Source organism: Bos indicus, chromosome 13, assembly GCF_029378745.1.
Source record: "Bos indicus isolate NIAB-ARS_2022 breed Sahiwal x Tharparkar chromosome 13, NIAB-ARS_B.indTharparkar_mat_pri_1.0, whole genome shotgun sequence".
Lineage (NCBI taxonomy): Eukaryota > Metazoa > Chordata > Mammalia > Artiodactyla > Bovidae > Bos > Bos indicus.
Genome location: NC_091772.1, coordinates 20,308,724 through 20,332,447, shown reverse-complemented (window position 1 = coordinate 20,332,447; position 23,724 = coordinate 20,308,724). Strand labels below are relative to the sequence as shown.

The following is a 23,724-nucleotide window of genomic DNA, read 5'->3' as shown; positions in this document are numbered from 1 at the left end:
CTATAATATTTGTTTTGAAATGCAAACTTGTTCCAGCATGACTGAACAGTTTGAGCATAATGTGAATTTTACAATTTCTTACACACAAATTCATCTGGAAATAATACTAGGTGAAGGTAGAAAGTAGCTTCTGCAAGCTTCCTTAGTTTACCAGGTATACAGTGTACCACACCAATCCAGGTGTTAGAAAGTTTTGTCCAATTTCAGATAACCCTCCTTCCAATACTGCTTACTAGCTCTCAACTTGAAATCTGTTTGATGCTCATTTCCACAAAGAAACTTGATTTCTTTTTCAGCATAAAGAGCTATGTTTCTCATCGTATCTTATTTCTTAATCATTTAACTATGTAAAACTGAATTAATGTTCCTAATAGGTTTTAATTTTTTACATGTATCATCGACAGTGTTTTTACATAACCTAGACTCTTTCCCCCCATATATCCTGCAGTTTTTATAATATGATTTTTCACAGGGAGGTGATTTTCAGGATGGCATATACAATGTTATAGAAGAACTGACTATAATTTGTCAGAGGAATTTGTTTCATATGTATTAGCTTATTTGGCGAGTTACATTCTATATAGCACTGTAACAAACATTCTGGCTATATCATTATTTTTGTTTTGCTTTTATTCAATAATTTCCCTTGAAACACAGTGTAGTGATTCTCAGAGTAAAATGGAAATCTAAGTAATGTATATTATCATGTATTTACTTATGATTTATTTTTTTCCTAACTATTTATTTCTGGCATGTATAAAACTACACAGAAAACAAAGGCTACAAGTGAGCGAACAAAGAAAGTTATGAAAACAGAGAAGAAAAAGGACAAAGGAAAGTCTGAAGATTCAGAAGCGTAAGACAAAAAGATACTTGTTAATATTTTTTACTTATAAATTTACATTTTCACTTTATACAATTTAAAGTCATATAAACAATTTATTAACAGGTTTATAAAAACACAGCATTAGCAAATGTATAATTTTATAAGCAGACCAGGATATGGGTGGGAGAGAGCTGAGAAGGGAAGAACAAAGAACTGAAAATGGGTTAGAGAGAATCACAAGATATTCAGGTATAGGTAGACAAAATTAAACCCAAATAATTTTAGAGATGAAAGGATTTACAATGTTTCATTGATGTGTTAGCTCATGATTTGTGATTTGTATGTTAACCCCTCTCCCCAGTCTGGGGCTGTTCCTTTTTACTGCACTTCTTAGTTGTCTTATTTAATGAAGAAAAGTATCTGATTTTAATGTAGGTTATTTTAAAGTGGCCTTATTAACAGAATATTTTCCTTATTAATATAAAATAATTTATGCCATTGGAAATTTCTTGATCAAACCCTAATATAAATATATAGTTTAAAAAGGAAACTATTAATTCAATCTTTGTAGAGTTCCACAAAGTCTAAAAAGAAACTTACCAGACAAATGTCCTTTTCTTAAGAGAGGAAAAGAAAATCAGAGAAGAAAAAATGACCAGTGTACTTTGAAAATCCTTTTCCCATCTCAGCTTAGCATATTTTAATCATACCAATGAGATGTTAGTTTGACAAATGTTATTCAGTTATTTATCAGTTAAGCTTTATGAATTTTATGGCTTTTAAAAATAAGAATTTCCTTTCTTAAATTGAAGTATAGTTGATAAAAATATGCATTCCATCTGAAATTTGATTTCTTTTTTATGAATTATAATTGATATATTAGTTACAGGTATACAGCATAGTTGGAGAAGGAAACGGCAACCCACTCCAGTATTCTTGCCTGAAGAATCCCTTGGACAGAGGAGCCTGGCAGGCTTCAGTCCGTGGGATCGCAAGTCGGTCATGACTTAGCGACTAAACTACCACCGCCATCATACAGCATAGTAATTTGATATTTTAATGTTTCAAAATAATCATACTTGTCACAGACAGTTATTATGATATTAATGACTATATTCCCTATTCTGTACATTATATCTCCATGACTTTTACTAATTTTGTAACTAGAAGTTTGTACTCCTTAATGTTCCTTACGTGTTTTAATTATCCCTGTGTCCTCCTCCCTTCTCGTAACAACCAGTTTGTTCTCTGTATCTATATTTTGCTTGTTTTGCTGTGTTTGTTCATTTGTTTTGTTTTTCAGATTCCATGTATAAGTGAAATTATCCAGTATTTTTCTTTACCTGACTTATTTCATTTAGCATAATACCCTCTAGGTCCATCCATTTTGTCAAAGATGGCAGGATTTCATTCTTTTATACGGCTGAGTTATTTTCTGTCATATATATGGGGCTTCTCTGGTGGCTCAGACGGTAAAGAATCTGCCTGTAGTGCGGGAGACCTAGGTTCAATCCCTGGGTTGGGAAGATCCCCTGGACAGCCTACTGCTTGGAGAATCCCCATTGACAGAGGAGCCTGGTAGGCTACAATCCATGGGGTCACAAAGACACAACTGAGCGACTAAGCACATACGTGTGTGTGTGTGTGTGTGTGTGTGTGTGTGTGTATTTGTATGTATATGTCACACATACATAACACCACATCTTTATCCATTCATCTGTTGATGGGTACTTAAGTACTTGCTTTCATGACTTGGCAATTGTAAACAATGCTACAATAAACGTGGGGCATTTTGGGGAGAGTATTTTTGTTTTCTTTGGAAAAATACTTGAAGTAGATTTGCTGGATCATGTGGTAGTATTATTTTTAATTTTTTGAAGAACTCTTGTACTGGTTTTCATAGTGACTTCACCAATTTACTTTCCCAACATCAAAGCACCATGAGTTCCCTTTTCTTTACATTTTTTCCAGCACTTACTTGTTGTCTTTTTGATAATAGCCATTCTGACAGGTGTAAGGATATATCATTGAGATTTTAATTTGTGTTTCCCTGATGATTAGTACTGTTGAGCATCTTTTCATGTACCTTGTCAGCTGTCTAGATACCTTGTTTAGAAAAATATCTATTCAGATTCTCTGCCATTTTAAAATCAGGTTTTGGGGTTTTTTTTTAAATGTTAAGTTGTGGGAGTTTTTTGTATTTGAATATTGACCCTTATCAGATATATTATTTGGAAATATCATCTCCCATATAGTAGCCTGACTTTTCATTCTGTTGATAGTTTCCTTTGCTGTGCAAAGCTTTTTAATTTGATGTAGTTCCATTTGTTTACTTTTTCTTGTTTCTCTTGCCTGGGGAGACATATGCCAAAAATATGGCTAACATCTGTGTCAAAGAGTGTACCACTTACGTTTTCTTCTAGGAGTTTTATGGTTTTAGGTCTTATATTTAAGTCTTTGAGTTTATTTTTGTATGTGGTGTGAGAATGTAGTCCAATATAATTCTTTTACATGTAACTGTTTAGTTTTCCCCCCATTGTTTATTGAAGAGGATGCTTTTTTCCCCATTGTACATTTTTGCCTTCATTGTCTTAGATTCATTGACCACATACATATGGATTTATTTTTGGGCTTTCTATTCTGTTTCATTGAATTGCGTGTCTGTTTTTATGCTCTGATTTCAAACTGTATTACCAAATCTTGGAATCTGGGTACATGATAACCACTAGTTTTGTTCTTTTTTCTCACAATTGTTTTGGCTATTTGGGGTCTTTTGTGTTACCATAGAAATTTTAGAATTATTTGTTCTAGTTCTGTGAAAAATGCCTTTGGTATTTTTATATAGATAGATTTCTCTGAATGGTATGGTCATTTTAGCAGTGTTAATTCTTCTGATTGATGAACATGAACTATTTTTCTACTTGCTTATGTTATTTTTAATTCTTTTATCATTTTCTTATGGTCATCCAGGTACAGGTCTTGTACCTCCTTGAGATTTATTCCTAAGTACTTTATTCTTTTTTGATGCAGTTGTGACTAGGATTGTTTTCTTAATTTCTCTCTTTTTTTAACTTTTTATTTTGCATTGCTGTGCTATGCTTTGCTAAGTCACTTCAGTCGTGTCCGACTCTGTGCGACCCCATAGACGGCAACCCACCAGGCTCCCCCGTCCCTGGGATTCTCCAGGCAAGAACACCGGAGTGGGTTGCCATTTCCTTCTCCAGTGCAGGAAAGTGAAAAGAGAAAGTGAAGTCGCTCAGTCGTGTCCGACCCTTAGCGACCCCATGGACTGCAGCCTACCAGCCTCCTCCATCCATGGGATTTTCCAGGCAAGAGTACTGGAGTGGGGTGCCATTGCATTGGGGTATAATTAATAACAATGTGGTTGTAGTTTCAAATGAACAGTGAAGGGACTCACCGTAATTTCTCTAATAGTCTGTTGTTAGTGTATGAGACACATCAGATTTCTGTATGTTTATTTTGTATCCTTCAATGTTACTGAGTTCACTTATTTCTAATAATTTTTTTGATAGCATATTTAGGATTTTCTAAATATAATATTATGTCATGTGGAAACAACGACAGTTTTATTTCTTCTTTTCCAGTTTGGATTCCTTTTATGCTTTGTCTTGTCTGATTGCTGTGGCTGGAAAATACTGAATAAAAGTGGTGGGCATTCTTGTCTTGTTCTTAATGTTAGAGGAAATGTTTTCAGTTTTTTCTCATAGAGTATGTTGTTGCCTTTGGGTTTGTCATATAGGACATTTATTATGTTGAGGTATATTCCCTCTGTATCTACTTTGTTTAGAGTTTTTCTCGTAAATGGATTTTGAACTTAGTCAAAAGGTTTTCTTCATCTATTGAGATGATCATATAATATTTATTCTTTGTTGTTAATGTACTTTATCATGTTGATTGACTTTTGGATGTCAGATTAACCTTGCAACAATGGTTAGAACTCCACTTGATCATGGTGTATGATCCTTTAAAAAAAATTTATCTGTGGCTTCACTGGGTCTTCATTTCTGTGTGCAGGCTTTCTCTAGTTGCAGTGAGCAGTGTGTACTCTCTAGCTGTGGTGCACAGGCTTCTCATTGCAGTGGCTTCTCTTGCGGCACACAGACTCTAAAGCATGCGTGCAGTAGATGTGGTGCACGGGCTTAGTAGCTGCACAGCATATGGGATCTTCCTGGAGTAGGGATCAGATCCATGTCACCTGCATTGGCAGGCAGACTGTTACTATTAGGCCACCAGGGAAGTCCTATAATTCTTTTAGTATATTGTTGAATTTGGTTTGCTATTTTGTTGAAGATTTTTATATCTATATTTATCAGTGATGTTGATCTGTAACTTTCCTTTTTTGTGGTATCTTTGTCTAGTTTTAATATCAGGGTTTTGCTGGCCTCATAGAATGAGTTCAGAGTGTTCCTTTCTCTTAAAGTTTTTGAATAGTTTGGGAAGGCTAAGTGTTAATTATTTTTTAAATGTTTGGTAAAACTAACCTATGAAGTGATCTGATTGTGGATTTTCTTTCATTGGGAATTTTTTGATTACTGATTCAATTTCATTTCTAGTAATTGTGTTGTTTGTATTTTCTATTTCTTCCTGATTCAGTCTTGGGAAATTGTCTGTTTCTAGGAATTTGTCCATTTTTTCCTAAGTTGTCCATTTTATTGTGTATTATTGTGCTAATCTCTTATGTATTTCTGTGGTGTGTGTTGTAACTTCTTTAATTTTTTTATAACTTCTCTTTCATTTTCTATTTATTTGGGCCCCCTCTTTCTTTCTTCTTTTAGTTGGGATAAAGTTTTATCAATTTTGTTTAACTTTTCAAAACCAGCTGTTAGTTTTATAGATCTTCAAAATTTTTTTTAAATCTTTATTTCATTTATTTCTGCTCCAACCTCTTTTTTCTTTCCTTCTACTAATTTTTGGACTTTGTTCTTTTTCTAATTCCTTTAGGTGTAAGGTGAGATTGTTTATTTGAAATTTTTGTTTCCTGAGGTAGGGTGCTAGACCATGCCTCATGCAGTGGCTGCTGGCCTTCTGGTGGACAGGGCTGGGTACCCAGGCTGGGGTTCAGGGATGTCTTGGGTTAGTGTCAGTTGGCTGGTGAGTGGATAAGCCAATTAGACTATTAGACTAACTACTAATAGTCTAAAGGGAAGACTCTAAAATGGTTCTGCCAGCACTTTGTCCTCATGGTGGAATGAGCTCACAAAAATGGCTGCCACCAGCCTCTGTGTCCCCAGAGGGAGTCTCAGCTGCCTCCTGCTTCTCTAGGAGGCTCTCCAAGATCAGCAACTGGGTCAAACCCTGGCTTCTTTTACTTATTTTTAAAAAATATTTATTTATTTAATTTTTGACTGCATTGGATCTTAGTTGCAGTTTGCGGGATCTTTGTTGTAGGGCTTGGGCTCTGTAGTTGTGGCATGCAGGCTTAGTTGCCCCATGGCATATGGGATCTTAGTGCTCTGACCAGGGATTGAACCTGTGTCCCCTGAATTGGAAAGCAGGTTCTTAACCACTGGTCCACTAAGGAAGCCCCATGGCTTCTTTTAAATTACTGCCCCTGTACTGGGAGACTAAGAGAATATGAGATTTGCATGCTCCTTGTAAGAGTAGGCTCTGTATTTCCTGCATAGATTCAGCCCTCTTGCTGTCCAGTATGCAAGCCCTATTGTCCTTCACAGCCAGATATTCTTGGGATTTGTCTTCTCAGTATAGCACCCCTGGGCTAGGGAGCCTGATGTGGAACTCAGACCGCTCATTCCTCGGGGGAGAACCACTGCAATTGTGATCGTGCTGCCATTTGTGGGTCACCTACTCAGGAGTGTACTTCTTCACTATACTGAGTCTTTGCCCTTCGTATTCATCTCATTATAGTAATTAGCTTCATTATATCTTTATTTGTGGAAAATCTTCTCTAGTGGTCTTCATGTCATTCTCATCAATAGTTGCTCTGTAAATAGTTCTAATTGATGTGCCTCTGGGAGGAGGTTAGGTTCAGGGTGTTCCTACTCCATCGTGTTGAGTGCACCTCTCAAAATTTCATTTCTTTAAAATGATTTAAGTACTTATCAAGAAAACATAGTCATCAGATATCATAAAACATCATGATATATTTAAAAATATTTCTTTTTCAGGAAGAAGTCTGTAGGGAAAGAGCTTAAAGTAAAAGAAAATATGCCTCAAGTCCAGGTAACACAGAATCTCTCCCTGTGCATCTAAATTTGATTAATAATGCTCTGATAACTGTTTATATAGACAACATATGTATGTGAATACAGGTATATATGTGTTTGTGTGTGTGCATGTATACTAAATTTCTTCTTACAATGCTTCTTTACTATTGGTTGACTTTTTTCAGCAAGTTTTAGAAAATCAAATGGTGAATTCAGATATGTTTACTGTCAAGGTTATGAAAAAACTGTTATTCACTCAATTATAGGCAACGTCATAGAGGAAAGAACACCATATTAATAGTCAGAACAGACTTACTAGTTAAGTGACATTGGACAAGTCCCTTTAACCTACTTAAACTTTGTCTTTCATCACTAAAATGGGTAAAATAATAGCTGTCCCATCTATCTCAGAAAGGTGTGAGATGCAAGAGGCAAATAGGAAAATATTTCAGAGATTGTTAATATAGCTCACTCTTTTTCATGTGATCCATGTGTATTCTGAAAAGAATACAAGTAACCCTTTATTTTATCTTCTCTTTGATAAACTTTCTTTTGCTGAAAGTTAAAACTTCTTAACCATCAGAGCATCATGTAACCCGTTTGGTTACTCTCTTCCAGTGAGTGACTGGACTTAACTGTCCCACAAGTATATACTTTCATGTTTCAAGAATCAAATAGCATAAATTTGGGAAGAAAATTATAGTACTTCTTGAGATACTGAATATAAAAGGAACAACTTTATGGTATTAGTTTTCTATTCCTGCATAACAAGTTACCTCACATTTTGCAGCTTAAAATAATGAAATTGCTTTCATGGTTTGAATGGCTTAGGAGTCTGAGCATGGCTTAGCTGTATCCTGTGCTCAAGGACTCACCAAACTACAATCATGGTGTTGGCTAGGCTCTTTTTTTTTTTTTTTTGGTCACTTGGGGGTCCTCTTCCAAGCTCAAGTGGAAGTGGCAAATTTAAGTTCTCTTTGCAGTTGTTGGCCTGGGGCACTTAGCCAGTGGCCTTCTCCACAAACAGTTTACATTATGGCATCTTACATCTTCTTAAAGGCCAGCTAAGTCTCTTTCTCTCTCTTTTTTCTTTTTTGCTAAGACAGTCTTATGTAATATAACATGAATAACATGATCATGAATGATACCTTTTCACTGTAGCTATATAATAGATCCTTGAACAACATGAGAGTTAGGGATGCCACCCACTCCCTCACAGTTGAAAATTTGCATACTGCTGTCTCTGCCTCAGAAACAAAAGAATTGATAAATGACTCACTGAAAGGCACAAAGGTAAAATGACTTGGATAGAATCAGGACTCAAACCCTAGTTCTTTGATTCCAAATATTGTGATCTCTAACCAGATGTAAACTTCCCCCACATTTAGTTAAACATCTGTAAAGTGAAAATATAGGTACTATATTCACTGAAAAATATCCTTGTATAAGTGGACTCGTGTGGTTCAAACCCATCTTGTTCAAAGGTCAACTATGTAGTGCAGTCTAATAAAGAAAGTGGCATCTCATCACTGTGCAATATTCTGTTGGCTAAAAGCAAGTCATAGGTGGTATCCACATTCAAAAGGAGTGGACTATACAGAGCATAACCTTAGGGATGGAGATCCTGGAGGCCATTTTAGAAATCTGTCATGATTTTATATAGAACAGCATTTTGTGTATTTAAAAAATTATAATTCCATCATGTTTTAAGTCTTTAAACTAGTGTTTTAGTTCATTTGGGCCATGTCTTAATCCCTTCAGACTGCTTTAATGAAGTATCAGGGATTGCAGTGAATGTAGAGGTAAATATATTATTGAATTTGGGGGAGGTGGTAAGTACCTAGAAGTGAAAAATTACTGAATCATATGGCCATTCTATTTTTAATTTTTTGAGGAATCTCTATTCTACTTTCCACAATGGCTGTACCAATTTTCCCTTTTCCTGATATCCTTCCCCTTGTTATTTCTTTTCTTTTTGATACTCATGATTCTGACCAGGAAAAGGGAGTATCTCACTGTGGTTTTAGTTTGTATTTCCCAGATTATTAGTGATATTGAGTATCTTTTTATGTATTGGTTGTCTGTTTGTCTCTTTTGGAAGAATGTCTGTTTAGGTACTCTACCCAGGTTTGTTTTTTTTTTTTTTTTAATTCATTTATTTTTTAACTGAAGGATAATTGCTTTACACAATTTTGTTGTTTTCTGTCAAACCTCAGCATGAATCAGCCATAGATATACATATATCACCTCCCTTTTGAACCTCCCTCCCATCTCCCTCCCCATCCCACCCCTGTAGGTTTGATCTTTTGATGTTGACTTGTACAAGTTCTTTGTATATTTTGGATATTTATCCCTTATTGGATATATCATTTGCAGATATCGTCTCCCATTTACTAGGTAACTGTATTGTTTTGCTGATACTTTGAAAGTATGAAAACTTTTTAGTTTGATGTAATTCCATTTATTTTTACTTTTGTTTCCTTTTGTTGAGACATATACAGAAAATGTGACTAAGACCTATTTCAGAGAGCTAACTGCCTGTGTTTTCTTCTAGATGTTTTTTGGTTTCAGGTCTTATATTTAAGCCTTTAATCCATTTGAGATTATTTTTGTATATGATGTAAAAGGTAATCCAGTTCCACTCTACTCCAAATACCAATTACTGAAGAGGCTCTTTTTTCCTCATTGTATATTCTTGCTTCTTTTGTCATAGTTTAATTGAGCACATGTAAGCTGGTGGCCCAGAGGTTAAAGCATCTGCCTGCAATGCAGGAGACCTGGGTTTGATCCCTGGGTCAGGAAGATCCCCTGGAGAAGGAAATGGCAACCCACTCCAGTATTCTTGCCTGGAGAATCCCATGGACAGAGGAGCCTGGTGAGCTACATCTCAGATCAGATTAGTTGCTCAGTCGTGTCCGACTCTTTGCGACCCCATGAATTGTAGCACGCCAGGCCTCCCTGTCCATCACCAACTCCCGGACTTCACTGAGACTCACGTCCATCGAGTCAGTGATGCCATCCAGCCATCTCATCCTCTGTCATCCCCTTCTCCTCTTGCCCCCAATCCCTCCCAGCATCACAGTCTTTTCCAATGAGTCAACTCTTTGCATGAGGTGGCCACAGTACTGGAGTTTCAGCTTTAGCATCATTCCTTCCAAAGAAATCCCAGGGCTGATCTCCTTCAGAATGGACTGGTTGGATCTCTTTGCAGTCCAAGGGACTCTCAACAGTCTTCTCCAACACCACAGTTCAAAAGCATCAATTCTTCGGCGCTCAGCCTTCTTCACAGTCCAACTCTCACATCCATACATGACCACAGGAAAAACCATAGCCTTGACTAGATGAACCTTTGTTGGCAAAATAATGTTTCTGCTTTTGAATATGCTATCTAGGTTGCTCATAACTTTTCTTCCAAGGAGTAAGCGTCTTTTAATTTCATGGCTGCAGTCACCATCTGCAGTGATTTTGGAGCCCAGAAAAATAAAGTCTGACACCGTTTCCCCATCTCTTTCCCATGAAGTGATGGGACTGGATGCCATGATCTTCATTTTCTGAATGTTGAGCTTTAAGCCAACTTTTTCACTCTCCACTTTCACTTTCATCAAGAGGCTTTTGAGTTCCTCTTCACTTTCTGCCATAAGGGTGGTGTCATCTGCATATCTGAGGTTATTGATATTTCTCCCGGCAATCTTGATTCCAGTTTGTGTTTCTTCCAGTCCAGCATTTCTCATGATGTCCTCTGCATATAAGTTAAATAAACAGGGTGACAATATACAGCCTTGACGAACTCGTTTTCCTATTTGGAACCAGTCTGTTGTTCCATGTCCAGTTCTAACTGTTGCTTCCTGACCTGCATACAAATTTCTCAAGAGGCAGATCAGGTGGTCTGGTATCCCCATCTCTTTCAGAATTTTCCACAGTTCATTGTGATCCACACAGTCAAAGGCTTTGGCATAATCAATAAAGCAGAAATAGATGTTTTTCTGAAACTCTCTTGCTTTTTCTATGATCCAGCGGATGTTGGCAATTTGATCTCTGGTTCCTCTGCCTTTTCTAAAACCAGCTTGAACATCAGGAAGTTCACGGTTCACATATTGCTGAATCCTGGCTTGGAGAATTTTGACCATTACTTTACTAGCGTGTGAGATGAGTGTAATTGTGCGGTAGTTTCAGCATTCTTCGGAATTGCCTTTCTTTGGGATTGGAATGAAAACTGACCTTTTCCAGTCCTGTGGCCACTGCTGAGTTTTCCAAATTTACTGGCATATTGAGTGCATCACTTTCACAGCATCATCTTTCAGGATTTGGAATAGCTCAACTGGAATTCCATCACCTCCACTAGCTTTGTTCGTAGTGATGTTTTCTAAGGCCCACTTGACTTCACATTCCAGGATGTCTGGCTCTAGGTCAGTGATCACACCATCCTGATTATCTGGGTCGTGAAGATCTTTTTTGTACAGTTCTTCTGTGTATTCTTGCCATCTCTTCTTACTATCTTCTGCTTCTGTTAGGTCCATACCATGTCTGTCCTATATCGAGCTCATCTTTGCGTGAAATGTTCCTGTGGTATCTCTGATTTTCTTGAAGAGATCTCTAGTCTTTCCCATTCTGTTGTTTTCCTCTATTTCTTTGCATTGATCGCTGAAGAAGGCTTTCTTATCTCTTCTTGCTATTCTTTGGAACTCTGCATTCAGATGTTTATATCTTTCCTTTTCTCCTTTGCTTTTCGCTTCTCTTCTTTTCACAGCTATTTGTAAGGCCTCCCCAGACAGCCATTTTGCTTTTTTGCATTTCTTTTCCGTGGGGATGGTCTTGATCCCTGTCTCCTGTACAATGTCACGAAAATGATAGGATACTGAGAGGGAAACTCCCCAGGTCAGTAGGTGCCCAATATGCTACTGGAGATCAGTGGAGAAATAAGTCCAGAAAGAATGAAGGGAGGGAGCCAAAGCAAAAACAATACCCAGCTGTGGATATGACTGGTGATAGAAGCAAGGTCCAATGCTGTAAAGAGCAATATTGCCTAGGAACCTGGAATGTCAGGTCCATGAATCAAGGCAAATTGGAAGTGGTCAAACAAGAGATGGAAAGAGTGAATGTCGACATTCTAAGAATCAGTGAACTGAAATGGACTGGAATGGGTGAATTTAACTCAGATGACCATTATATCTACCAGTGCGGGCAGGAATGCCTCAGAAGAAATGGAGTGGCTATCATGGTCAACAAAAGAGTCCGAAATGCAGTACTTGGATGCAATCTCAAAAATGACAGAATAATCTCTGTTCGTTTCCAAGGTAAACCATTCAGTATCACAGTAATCCAACTCTATGCCCCAACCAGTAATGCTGAAGAAGCTGAAGTTGAACGGTTCTATGAAGACCTACAAGACCTTTTAGAACTAACACCCAAAAAAAGATGTCCTTTTAATTATAGGGGACTGGAATGCAAAAGTAGGAAGTCAAGAAACACCTGGAGTAACAGGCAAATTTGGCCTTGGAATACGCAATGAAGCAGGGCAAAGACTAATAGAGTTTTGCCAAGAAAATGCACTGGTCATAACAAACACCCTTTTCCAACAACACAAGAGAAGACTCTATACATGGACATCACCAGATGGTCAACACCGAAATCAGATTGATTATATTCTTTGCAGCCAAAGATGGAGAAGCTCTATACAGTCAGCAAAAACAAGACCAGGAGCTGACTGTGGCTCAGACCATGAACTCCTTATTGCCAAATTCAGACTTAAATTGAAGAAAGTAGGGAAAACCACTGGACCATTCAGGTATGACCTAAATCAAATCCCTTATGATTATACAGTGGAAGTGAGAAATAGATTTAAGGCCTAGATCTGATAGAGTGCCTGATGAACTATGGAATGAGCTACAGTCTACGGGGTCGCAAAGAGTTGGACATGACTGAGCGACTTCACTTTCACTTTCAAGCCCTTATTTAAAAGGGAGTCTCAGTTTTCTATAGCACTTTGGGACCACTAGATGTCAGCCCTATTGCTTTTAAAAGCCAGGCATTTCAGGGATTCCTCTCTGTGGTGTAGATCCAGGAGCCAAGGTTCCTGACGTGGGCACCAACCCTTTGCTCCCCTGGCAAAAGTGCCTGTCTGGTGAGATCCCTCTCTGTTGTGTGCCATCATGCTGGGGGTATGGTTATTAGTGAGAGTGTTTCTTTTCCTCTACTACCTGTCTTGATGTAGTCCTTTTTATTCTTTGTTATGGAGCGTGTTTGACTAGTTCTAAGGTTCTTTTCACAGGGAGTTGATCTCTTTGCAGGTGTATGTTTGTTGATCCATGGGAAGAGGTTCTTGCTATCCCCCGTCTTCAATCACCTTCCCTGTAGATTTTCTTTTAAGAGTAAGTCTCAAATTCAAATTACTCTTAATTGTATCTTGGACGTTGGGATTGTCATGTTGCTGAAGCTCTGGATTCTGCTATATTCTTAAGAAAGTGGAAGTGAAAGTCACTGTCCAACTCTGTGTAACCCCACAGACTAAACAGTCTATGGAATTCTCTAGGCAAGAATACTGGAGTGGGTAGCCATTCCCTTCTCCAGGAGATCTTCCCATCTCAGGGCCAGGGATTTGAGCCCAGGTCTCCCACATTGCAAGTGGATTCTTTTATCAGCTGAGCCACCAAGGAAGCCCAAGAATACTGGAGTTGGTAGCCTAGCCCTTCTCCAGGGCATCTTCCCAACCCAGGAATTGAAACAGGGTCTCCTATATTGCAGGCAGATTCTTCACCAACTGAGCTATAAGTTATCTGTCATTATGCCTAAGAAGTGTGTAGTAAATGTTTGTGCTCAAGTCATCATCTTGACTATCTATGGGTTTTAGAAAGATAATAATTATGACAATAAATTAGTTTAAAAAATGAATACTTTTCTCCCCCACCCCATATTACATCCTAGAAAGTAGCACATGCTCTGGAAATTGAGAACAAAGTTCTTCGGGAACAACTGAAACAAGCTTTACAGGTAAAAGATGTCATGTTCCTTCATATTGTGAAAAATTGAAGAAAATATCCTTAAACAACTTTTTAAATGAATAATTTTTAGTTTGTAAAGCAAGAATCTATATATTATATTGTTTTGCCAGCTTATAGTATTTTCACTGGGAGACCCAGGTTCGATCACTGGGTCGGGAAGATCCCCTGGAGAAGAAAATGGCAACCCACTCCAGTACTCTTGCCTGGAGAATCCCATGGACAGAGGAGCCTGATAGGCTACAGCCCATGGGGTCGCAAAGAGTCGGACACAACTAATGTAGTAGAAATATATTGATAAAATTTGATATTTATTCTCTCCAAAATAGTAAGCTAGAGAGAGAACTGATGTACACACTTAAAGCAATTTATTTCAAGATATAGATGGAGTCTTTTTGAGCTTAGCAGAATTATAAGATATATTGAGATAAGAACCTGGTTATTTTATAGAACAATTATTTGCTCATCAAAAATTAATATAAGACATAAAAATATATTACTAAAGCAGTGTGGTTCCAAATTTTGTACTGAGTGAAAAGTCCAGAAACAGATTCAAATGAATATAATAATTTTGTATTTTATTGTTTTGCTTATTAAATAAATTTTTTTATAGAAGGATAAAAGTCACAAAAGTAAACTACTATGAAAAACTTGTGATTTCTAGTTGATTTAATATACTGAAACAAATTACAAATTGATTTAAGATTTAGGCATACAAGTGAACTATGTAGTAAGTGAAGTTGCTCAGTTGTGCCCAACTCTTTGCGACCCCATGGATAGTAGCCTGCACCAGGCTCCTCCGTCCATGGGATTTTCAAGGCAAGAGTACTGGAGTGGGTTGCCATTTCCTCTCCAGGGAATCTTCCCAACCCAGGGATCGAACCCAGGTCTCTCACATTGTAGACAGATGCTTTACTGTCTGAGCCACCAGGGAAGTCCATAAATTGGAAGAAACACTGAATAACAATTACATGTCTTGGCTAAAGCAGGGCTTTCGAAGCATTATACCAAAAAAGAATATGTTAATATATTTGGCTATATATATATAAAATAAAACTATTATGGTTAAAATTTTGTAAGATATAAAGATAAATGGAAGATCTTTATAAAGTGTTCCATATCAAAGTCTTTTACATATCTACAGAAAATATGGATAGTCTTCCTCCTCAATAGAAAAAGGACATAGGCACGTCAATTGAGAAACACGCATTGCCAATAAATGCATACAAATATATTCAGCTCTACGAATTACCAAGTAAATGCAATTTAAAAATAACAGAGAGAGGGTGGTTCAGTGGTTAAGCCTCCATGCTTCCAGCGCAGGGGTGCTGGGTTCAATCCCTGGTTAGGGAACTAGATCCTGCAGGCTGCAGCTAAGAGCTCACATGCTTCAAAGATCCTGCACAGGGCAATGAAGATCCTATGTGCTACAGCTAAGACTCAGTACAGCCAAATAAAAAACATTAAAATAGCAGCAGTACAGATATATTTTACCTACTATTTTTTTTAATTGAAGGAACAGAAATATTTAATATTTGTAGATTTATGTTGAGATGAGCAGGTCTTTCATATACTTCTATTGTCAGTATGGATTGATACTTCTCTGGAAGAAAATATATAGAGAAAGTCTTGGAAAGACATAGTCTTTACAGTGAACCATTCCACTTCTAAAATTTATTGTAAATAATAAAGTGTACAAAGTTTGTACAAGTATGTAGAATGGGAAATTTTTAATAGCAAAAGTTTTAAAATTTCCAATATATCCATTGATAAGCAATTTGCTAAATTAGTTAAGATATATTATTAAAATTTACTTGTTACCTAGGGCTTCCCTGGTAGCTCAGCTGATAAAGAATTCACCTGCAGTTGGGGAGACCTGGGTTCAATCCCTGGGTTGGGAAGATCCCCTGGAGAAGGGAAAGGCTACCCACTCCAGTATTCTGGCCTAGAGAATTCCATGGACTGTACAGTCCATGGGGTCACAGAGTCAGACAGGACTGAGCAACTTCGTTACTGTTAGCTGTTCTAATTTGGATGTATATTTATCATCATGGGAATATCTCTCTTTTTCTTCAGTTGCTAAGTCATGTCCGATTCTTGCAACCCTGTGGACTGTAGCCTGCCAGGCTCCTCTGTCCATGGGATTCCCCAGGCAAGAAAAGTGGAGTGGGTTGCTGTTGCCTTCTCCAATGAGAACTTACTGTGACATTATTTAATGAAAAGATGTCATATGTGTGTGTATAGTATGATCCAATCTGGATAAAAATTTAAAATTTATATATGTATATGGACAGAGGAGCCTGGTGGGCTGCAGTCCATGGGGTTGCTAAGAGTCGGACACGACTGAGTGACTTCACTTTGACTTTTCACTTTCATGCATTGGAGAAGGAAATGGCAACCCACTCCAGTGTTCTTGCCTGGAGAATCCCAGGGACGGGGGAACCTGGTGGGCTGCCGTCTGTGGGGTCGCACAGAGTCAGACACGACTTAGCAGTGACTTAGCAGCAGCATCAGCACTAGCATATTTAGAAATAATTTAAAAGTATATATGTCAACAGTACATTTTCTGTTTGTAGGGAGATTGTGAACTTTTTTTATTGATTTATGTGTTCTTTTATACAAGTAACTTAATTTTATGAAACTAAAATTTATTAAAAGTGACTTTTAAAGAAAGATTTAATTCTAGAAGAAATAAATTATTTTTCACATTTACTATTTGATATTATAGGTCTTAATTATCTTGGGTACATTCTATCACCTTCTATAATGTATGCATTTTATTAACTTTTATTGTGCCTATATTATAACTAGAACCTTAAAAAACTGGGCAGGAGAACCTCTTGGGTATAAAAATAGCTGTTTAAGTAGAAGAGATTTCTTCATAGTTTTTAATTTTAATTATGGATCTGTTAAACTATGTATTATACCAATGGTTTAATTTAGCTTTCTTTTACTCTGTAAAAATAAAATTGAGAATTAGTATGGGCATGAATATATGAAGATTCCTGAAAATTATAATATTGGCAGGAAAATGTCACAGAAATGATACTTGACAGTTACTCTTTTAAAAACAGGAAGCTGAAAGAGCTAAGCAGCAACTTGCCTATTTCCTAAATCAAGAAAAGGAGTTTCTTAAAAGTGAGGCAAAGACCAAGACAACCACAGAAATGGGTACTGGTAAATTAAAAGTTAAAGGTGAAGATTCAAAATATATACTATTGGAAAATGAAACAAGAAAAGCAGTAGTGGGAGATTCAGGTGGACAAAAAACAAATGATAAAATTACATATCCACAGGTAAGAAATAACCAAAATAGAAACAGTAATATGTGCAGTAAGAAATTTACCCTTTTATAATATTAGCTTTATTTGTATTTTTAAAATTTTTCTATGCCATTTTTTTTAAATTAGAATTGTTCCTTTTGGATGTATCAGTTCATTAACATCTTGAATTCAAATCTAAATTAAATGTGTATTGATTTTTGTGGGTTTTAGGTAATCCAAATATTTGCATTTTTCTTTAGGATAGTTGATACGGTAGACTTGTCAGATATAAAATTGTTTTATATTAAAAATTTTTTATTGAGATACAATTGACATTTTCAGGTATACAAATTAATGAGTCAGTATTTTGTATATACTGTTACTGAATCGCCACAATAAATCTAGTTAATAACATTGTACATAATTACAGAATTTTTTTCTTGTGACGAGAACTTTTAAGATTTGCTGTAGTAGCAGCTTTCAACTATGCAATGCAGTATTATTAACTGTGGTCACTGTGCTGTACTTTACACCACTTGGAATTGTTTAAAATAGAAGTTTGTACCTTTTGATTCCTGTCGCCCGTTTTGCCCACCCGCAAATCCATGCCTCTGGCAACTACCAATCTGTTCTCTGTATCTATGAGCACAGTTTTCATTTTGTTTTAGATTCCACGTATGAGTGAGATTGTATGGTATTTGTCTTTCCCTGTCTGACTTATTTGACTTAGCACAGCGCTCTCAAGATCCATCCATGTTGTCACAAATGGAAAAGTTTCATTATTTTTCATGTCTGAATAATATTCTACTGTATGTATATGTGTGTGTGTGTGTAAATGTTAGTTGTACAGTCATGTCTGACTCTTTGCGACCTCATGGACTGTACCCTGCCAGGCTCCTCTGTCCATGGAGTTTTCCAGGCAAGAATACTGGAGTGAGTTGCCATTCCCTTCTCAAGGGGATTTTTCCAGCCCAGGAGTTGAACCCAGGTCTCCCGCATTGCATGCAGATTCTTTACTGTCTGAGACACCAGGGAATATATGTACGTATGTGATGTTTTATTTATCCATTCACCCATCAATGGATATACAGACTGTTTCCACATCTTGACTAATGTAAATAATGCTGCAGTGAACATAGGATACATATATCTTCTCTAGTTAGTGTTGTCATTTATTTTGGAAAAATATCTAGAAGTGCGTATTGCCTGGATCATCTGGTAGGCCTAGTTTTAGATTTTTTGAGGAACTTCCATACTCTTTTCCATAATGGCTTCACCAATTTACATTCTCATCAACGGTGTGCAAGGGTTCCCCCTTTTATCTGCATTCATGCTAATACTTGTTATTTCTTGTTTTTTAGCTAATAACAATTCTGACAGGTGTGCAGTAATATCTCATTTTGGTTTTGATTTGTATTTCTCTGATGATTAGTGATGTTGAGCATCTTTTCATGTATCTGTTGGCCACCTGTATGTTTTCTTTCATAGAATGGCTATTCAGATCAGCTGTTCATTTTTAACTCAGATTGATTCAGTTTTTTTGTTTGTGTTGCAATTGAGTTGTATGAGTTCTTTATGTATTTTTGGATATTAACCCTTTTTTAGATAAGTGATTTTTAGATGTTTTCTCCCATTTAATAGGGTGCCATTTCATTATGTTGATGGTTTCCTTTGATGTGCAGAACTTTTTAGTTTGATATAATTCCACTTTATTTTTGTTGTTGATGTCAGACACCCAAATTCAGTAAGACCTACGTTAAGCTTATTGTCTGTGTTTCTTTTAGAAGTTTTATAGTTTCATGTCTTACATTCAAGTGTTTAATTCATTTGGAATTCATTTTTGTATATGGTGTAAGAAAATGGTCCAGTTTCATACTTTGCATGTGATTTTCCAGGTTCCCAAAACCATTTATTGAAGAGATTGTCTTTTCTCTGTTGTATATTTGAGGCTCCTTCATCATAAATTGATTGACCATGTGTATGTGTGTTTACCTCTGGGTTCTCTACTTGGTTCCATTAATCCATATGTCTGTTTTCCTCCCCACATCTCATACTGATTTAATTGCCATAGGATATGACAACTATAATATGAAATTGGGCACATGGTGCCTCCAGCTTTGTTATTCTTTTTCAAGATTCCTCTGACTATTCAGCGTCTTTTGTGGTCCCATACAAATTTGAGAATTATTTCTTTTATTTCTGTGAAAAATGTCATTGGAATTTTGATAGATTTCATGGATTCTATAGATTGTTTTGTATAGTATGGACATTTTAACAATATTAATTCTTCCAATCTATGAGCATAGACTATCTTTCCACTTATTTCTGTCTTATTCCATCAGTATCATATAGTTTTTGGTGTATAAGTCTTTCACCTCCTTGGTTAAATTTATTCCTAGGTATTGTATTCTTTTTGATGCAATTGCAAATGGGATTGCTTTCTTGACTTCTCTTTTAGATTCATTTTTAGTATGTAAAAATACAATAGATTGCTATTCATCAGTTGTATATCCTGCAACTTTATTTATTCTAACAGTTTTGGGTTAGTCTTTAGGGTTTTCTCTATCATGTCATCTGAATATGGTGACAGATTTATTTCCTCTTTTCCAATGTAGACACCTTTTGTTTGTTTTTTGCCAAATTGCTCTGTCTAGGAATTCCATTAATATGTTGGATAAAAACAGCAAGAATGGGCATCCTTTTCTTATTTTTGATCTTAAAGGAATTGCTTTCAGCTTTTCACTTTTGAGTGTGATGTTATCTATGGGTTTATCACACATGGCCAGTTTTATGTTGAGTATTTTCCTTCCCTCTATACCCACTTAATTGAGAGCTTTTATCATAAATGTTGGATTTTGTGAAATGCTTTCAGTTTTTTTACAGTTACTGAGATGATCTTCCAAATTATTCATTTTGTTAATGTGGTATACCTCATTGACTAATTTCTAGATAATGAATCATTTATGCACCCCTGGTAGAAATTCCTCTTGCTCATGTTGTATGATCCTTTTAATAGATTGTTAGAATCAGTTTGCTAATATTTTGTTATTTTTGCATCTTTGTTTATCAGGGATATTTGTAATTTTCTTTTATTGTTGTGTCTTTGGTTTTAGTATCTGAATAATGCTGGTGTTGTAAAATGAGTTTGGAAATATTGCCTTCTGTTCTATTGTTTGAAAGAGTTTCAGAAGAATTGGTATTAATCCTTCTGTGAATATTGGGTAGAATTCAGCAGGAAAGTGTCCTGGTCCTGTACTTTTGTTTGTAAGGAGTTTTAAAATTACAGATTCATTATCCTTGATAGTAGTAATGAGTGTGTTCAATTTTTGTTTCCTCGTGATTCAATCTTAGAAGATTGTATGTTGTAGTTATTGATTAATTTATTCTCAATATTAATATTATTCTACAATAACTAATATTGTAGTTATTTATTAATTTATACTATAGCTGTATAATTGTCATGGTAGTCACTTCTGATCCTTTGTATCTCTGTGATATCAGATGTCATATTTCTTCTTTTATTAGTTTGAGCCTTCTATCTTTTTTCTTTGTGAGTCTAGCTAATTGTCAGTTTTGTTTATCATTTCAAAGAGCCACTTCTTGGTTTTATTGATTTTTTGTTTTTTTTGACGTCTTGTTAGCTTCCATTTCATTTATTTTCTTTTTTTTTATTTAAGAATTTATTTTTATTTTCTTTCTTATCTGCTATAATTTTATTTTATTTTATTTTTTTAATTTTTTTTAAATTTTATTTTTAAACTTTACATAATTGTATTAGTTTTGCCAAATATCAAAATGAATCCGCCACAGGTATACATGTGTTCCCCATCCCGAACCCTCCTCCCTCCTCCCTCCCCATACCATCCCTCTGGGTCGTCCCAGTGCCCTAGCCCCAAGCATCCAGTATCATGCATCGAACCTGGACTGGCATCTCGTTTCATACATGATATTTTACATGTTTCAATGCCATTCTCCCAAATCTTCCCACCCTCTCCCTCTCCCACAGAGTCCATAAGACTGTTCTATACATCAGTGTCTCTTTTGCTGTCTCGTACACAGGGTTATTGTTAGCATCTTTCTAAATTCAATATATATGCGTTAGTATACTGTATTGGTGTTTTTCCTTCTGGCTTACTTCACTCTGTATAATAGACTCCAGTTTCATCCACCTCATTAGAACTGATTCAAATGTATTCTTTTTAATGGCTGAGTAATACTGCTGTATTACTTGGATTTTGTACTTCTTTTTCTAGTTCCTTGGAATATAAATTTGTTACTGGTTTGAGATTTTTCTTATTTGTAAAGTAGGCATTTATTACTATGAACTTTCCTTGTAAAATAGCTTTCACTGCATCCCATAAATTTCAGTATGTGGTATATCCATTTTCTTTTGTCTCAGGGTACTATTTTAATTTTGGTTTTGATTTCTTTCTTGATCCATTGGTTGTTCAGTAGCATGTTATATAATCTTCACATATTTGTAAATTTTCCAGTTTTCTTCTTGTAATTGATTTCTACTTTCATAATGTTGTGGTTGGAAAAGATAGTTAATATGATTTTAATCTACCTAAATTTGTTAAAACTTGTTTTGTGGCCTAACATACAATCTCTTCTGGAGAATGTTCCATGTGCACTTGAGAAGAATCTGTATCCTAATTATTTTGGATGGAATGTTCTATCTACTTACATGTATTTGTCAAGTTAATATGATCAAATATACCATTTAAATATACTTTCTTATGTTTTTTGTTTGATTTTGTTATTGTTTTTGGCCACACCACATGGCTAGTGGGATCTTAATTCCCTAACCAAGGATTGAACCTACACTCTCGGCAGTGAAAGCATGGAGTCCTAACCACTGGACCACAAGGAAATTCCTGACAATGCTTTCTTATTGATTTTCAGTTTGAATGCTCTATTTGTTGATGTAAGTGGGGGTATTAAAATCCCCTACTTTATTGCTGTATATTTCTTCCTTTAGGTCAGTTAACAGTTGGTTTGTATATTTATTGCTCCTATACTGAGTGTATAATGTTACATCCTCTGGTTGAATTGACCCTTTTATCTTTATGTAATACCATTCTTTGTCACTTATCATGGTTATATTTCAAATTTTATTTGTCTGATAGAAGTACCACTATTCTATGTTTCTTTTGGTTTCCACTTGCATGGAGTGTCTTTTTGGATCCCTTCACCTTCAGTCTGTGTCTTTGGATTTGAAATGGTCTCTTGTAGGCAGCATGTAGGGGTGTGCGTGCACGTGCATGTGTGTGTGTTTATTTTAATATATTCATATGTTTTTTGATTTGGGAATTTATTTACTTTAAAGTGATCATTGATAGGTATATTCTTGTTGTTCAGTCACTCAGTCATGTCTGACTCTTTGAAACCCCATGGACTGCAGCATACCAGGCTTCCCTGTCCTTCACTATCTCCCAGAGTTTACTCAAACTCATGTCCATTGAGTCGGTAATGCCATCCAATCATCTCATCCTCTGTCATTCCCTTCACCTCCTGCCTTCGATCTTTTCCAGCATCAGGGTCTTTTCTAATGAGTAGGCTTTTCATATCAGGTGGCCAAAGTAATGGAGCTTCAGCTTCAGTATTAGTCCTTCCAATGAATATTCAGGGTTGATTTCCTTTCAGATTGACTGGTTTGATCTTTTTGCTGTCCAAGGGACTCTTAACAGTCTTCTCTGGTACCACAAAGCATCAATTCAACGTTCAGCCTTCTTTATGGTCCAGCTCTCACATCTGTACATGCTGCTGCTGCTGCTGCTGCTAAATCGCTTCAGTTGTGTCCGACTCTGTGCGACCCCATAGACGGCAGCCCACCAGGCTTCCCCATCCCTGGGATTCTCCAGGCAAGAACACTGGAGTGTGTTGCCATTTCCTTCTCCAATGCATGAAAGTGAAAAGTGAAAGTGAAGTCGCTCAGTCGTGTCCGACTCTCAGCGACCCCATGGACTGCAGCCTTCCAGGCTCCTCCATCCATGGGATTTTCCAGGCAAGAGTACTGGAGTGGGGTGCCATTGCCTTCTCTGGTATAAGTATAATTGGAATATAATCTTTAAAAATTGTGAATTACTGTATTGTATACCTGTAATATATAGTGTGTAATAGTATACATCAATTTTAAATAGTATACCAGTTTAAAAATTGGTGTATAATAGTATACATCAATAGTATAAAACTATATACTTCAATTTAAATATTGAATAAAACAACACACACACACACACACACATATATATCTATAGAATTGTAAATCAACTATACCTAGGAGTGGAATTATTGGGTCATATGGAAGTTCTGTTTTTACATTTTAGGAACTTACCCTACTGCTTTCCACAGTGGCTGCAGTGTGTTTTGATAGGGGTTGCATGGAATCTGTAGATTGTCCTGTATTTTCATTTTAAGAATATTAATTCTTCCAATCCAAGAACATGGTATGT

At 36.3% G+C, this 23,724-nt stretch overlaps 1 protein-coding gene across 25 annotated transcripts in view; it reads left to right on the top strand.

Moving 5' to 3' along the window:
* CCDC7 (coiled-coil domain containing 7) overlaps positions 1–23,724 on the top strand; it is a 275,288-nt gene that overhangs the window by 31,249 nt on the left and 220,315 nt on the right. For all 25 annotated transcript variants that reach the window (XM_070800783.1, XM_070800790.1, XM_070800784.1 and 22 more), the window contains 4 exons: positions 771–856; positions 6,973–7,027; positions 13,933–13,998; positions 17,081–17,302. In XM_070800783.1, coding sequence (XP_070656884.1) covers positions 771–856; positions 6,973–7,027; positions 13,933–13,998; positions 17,081–17,302 — 429 coding nt within the window. The remainder of the gene's footprint in view (positions 1–770; positions 857–6,972; positions 7,028–13,932; positions 13,999–17,080; positions 17,303–23,724) is intronic.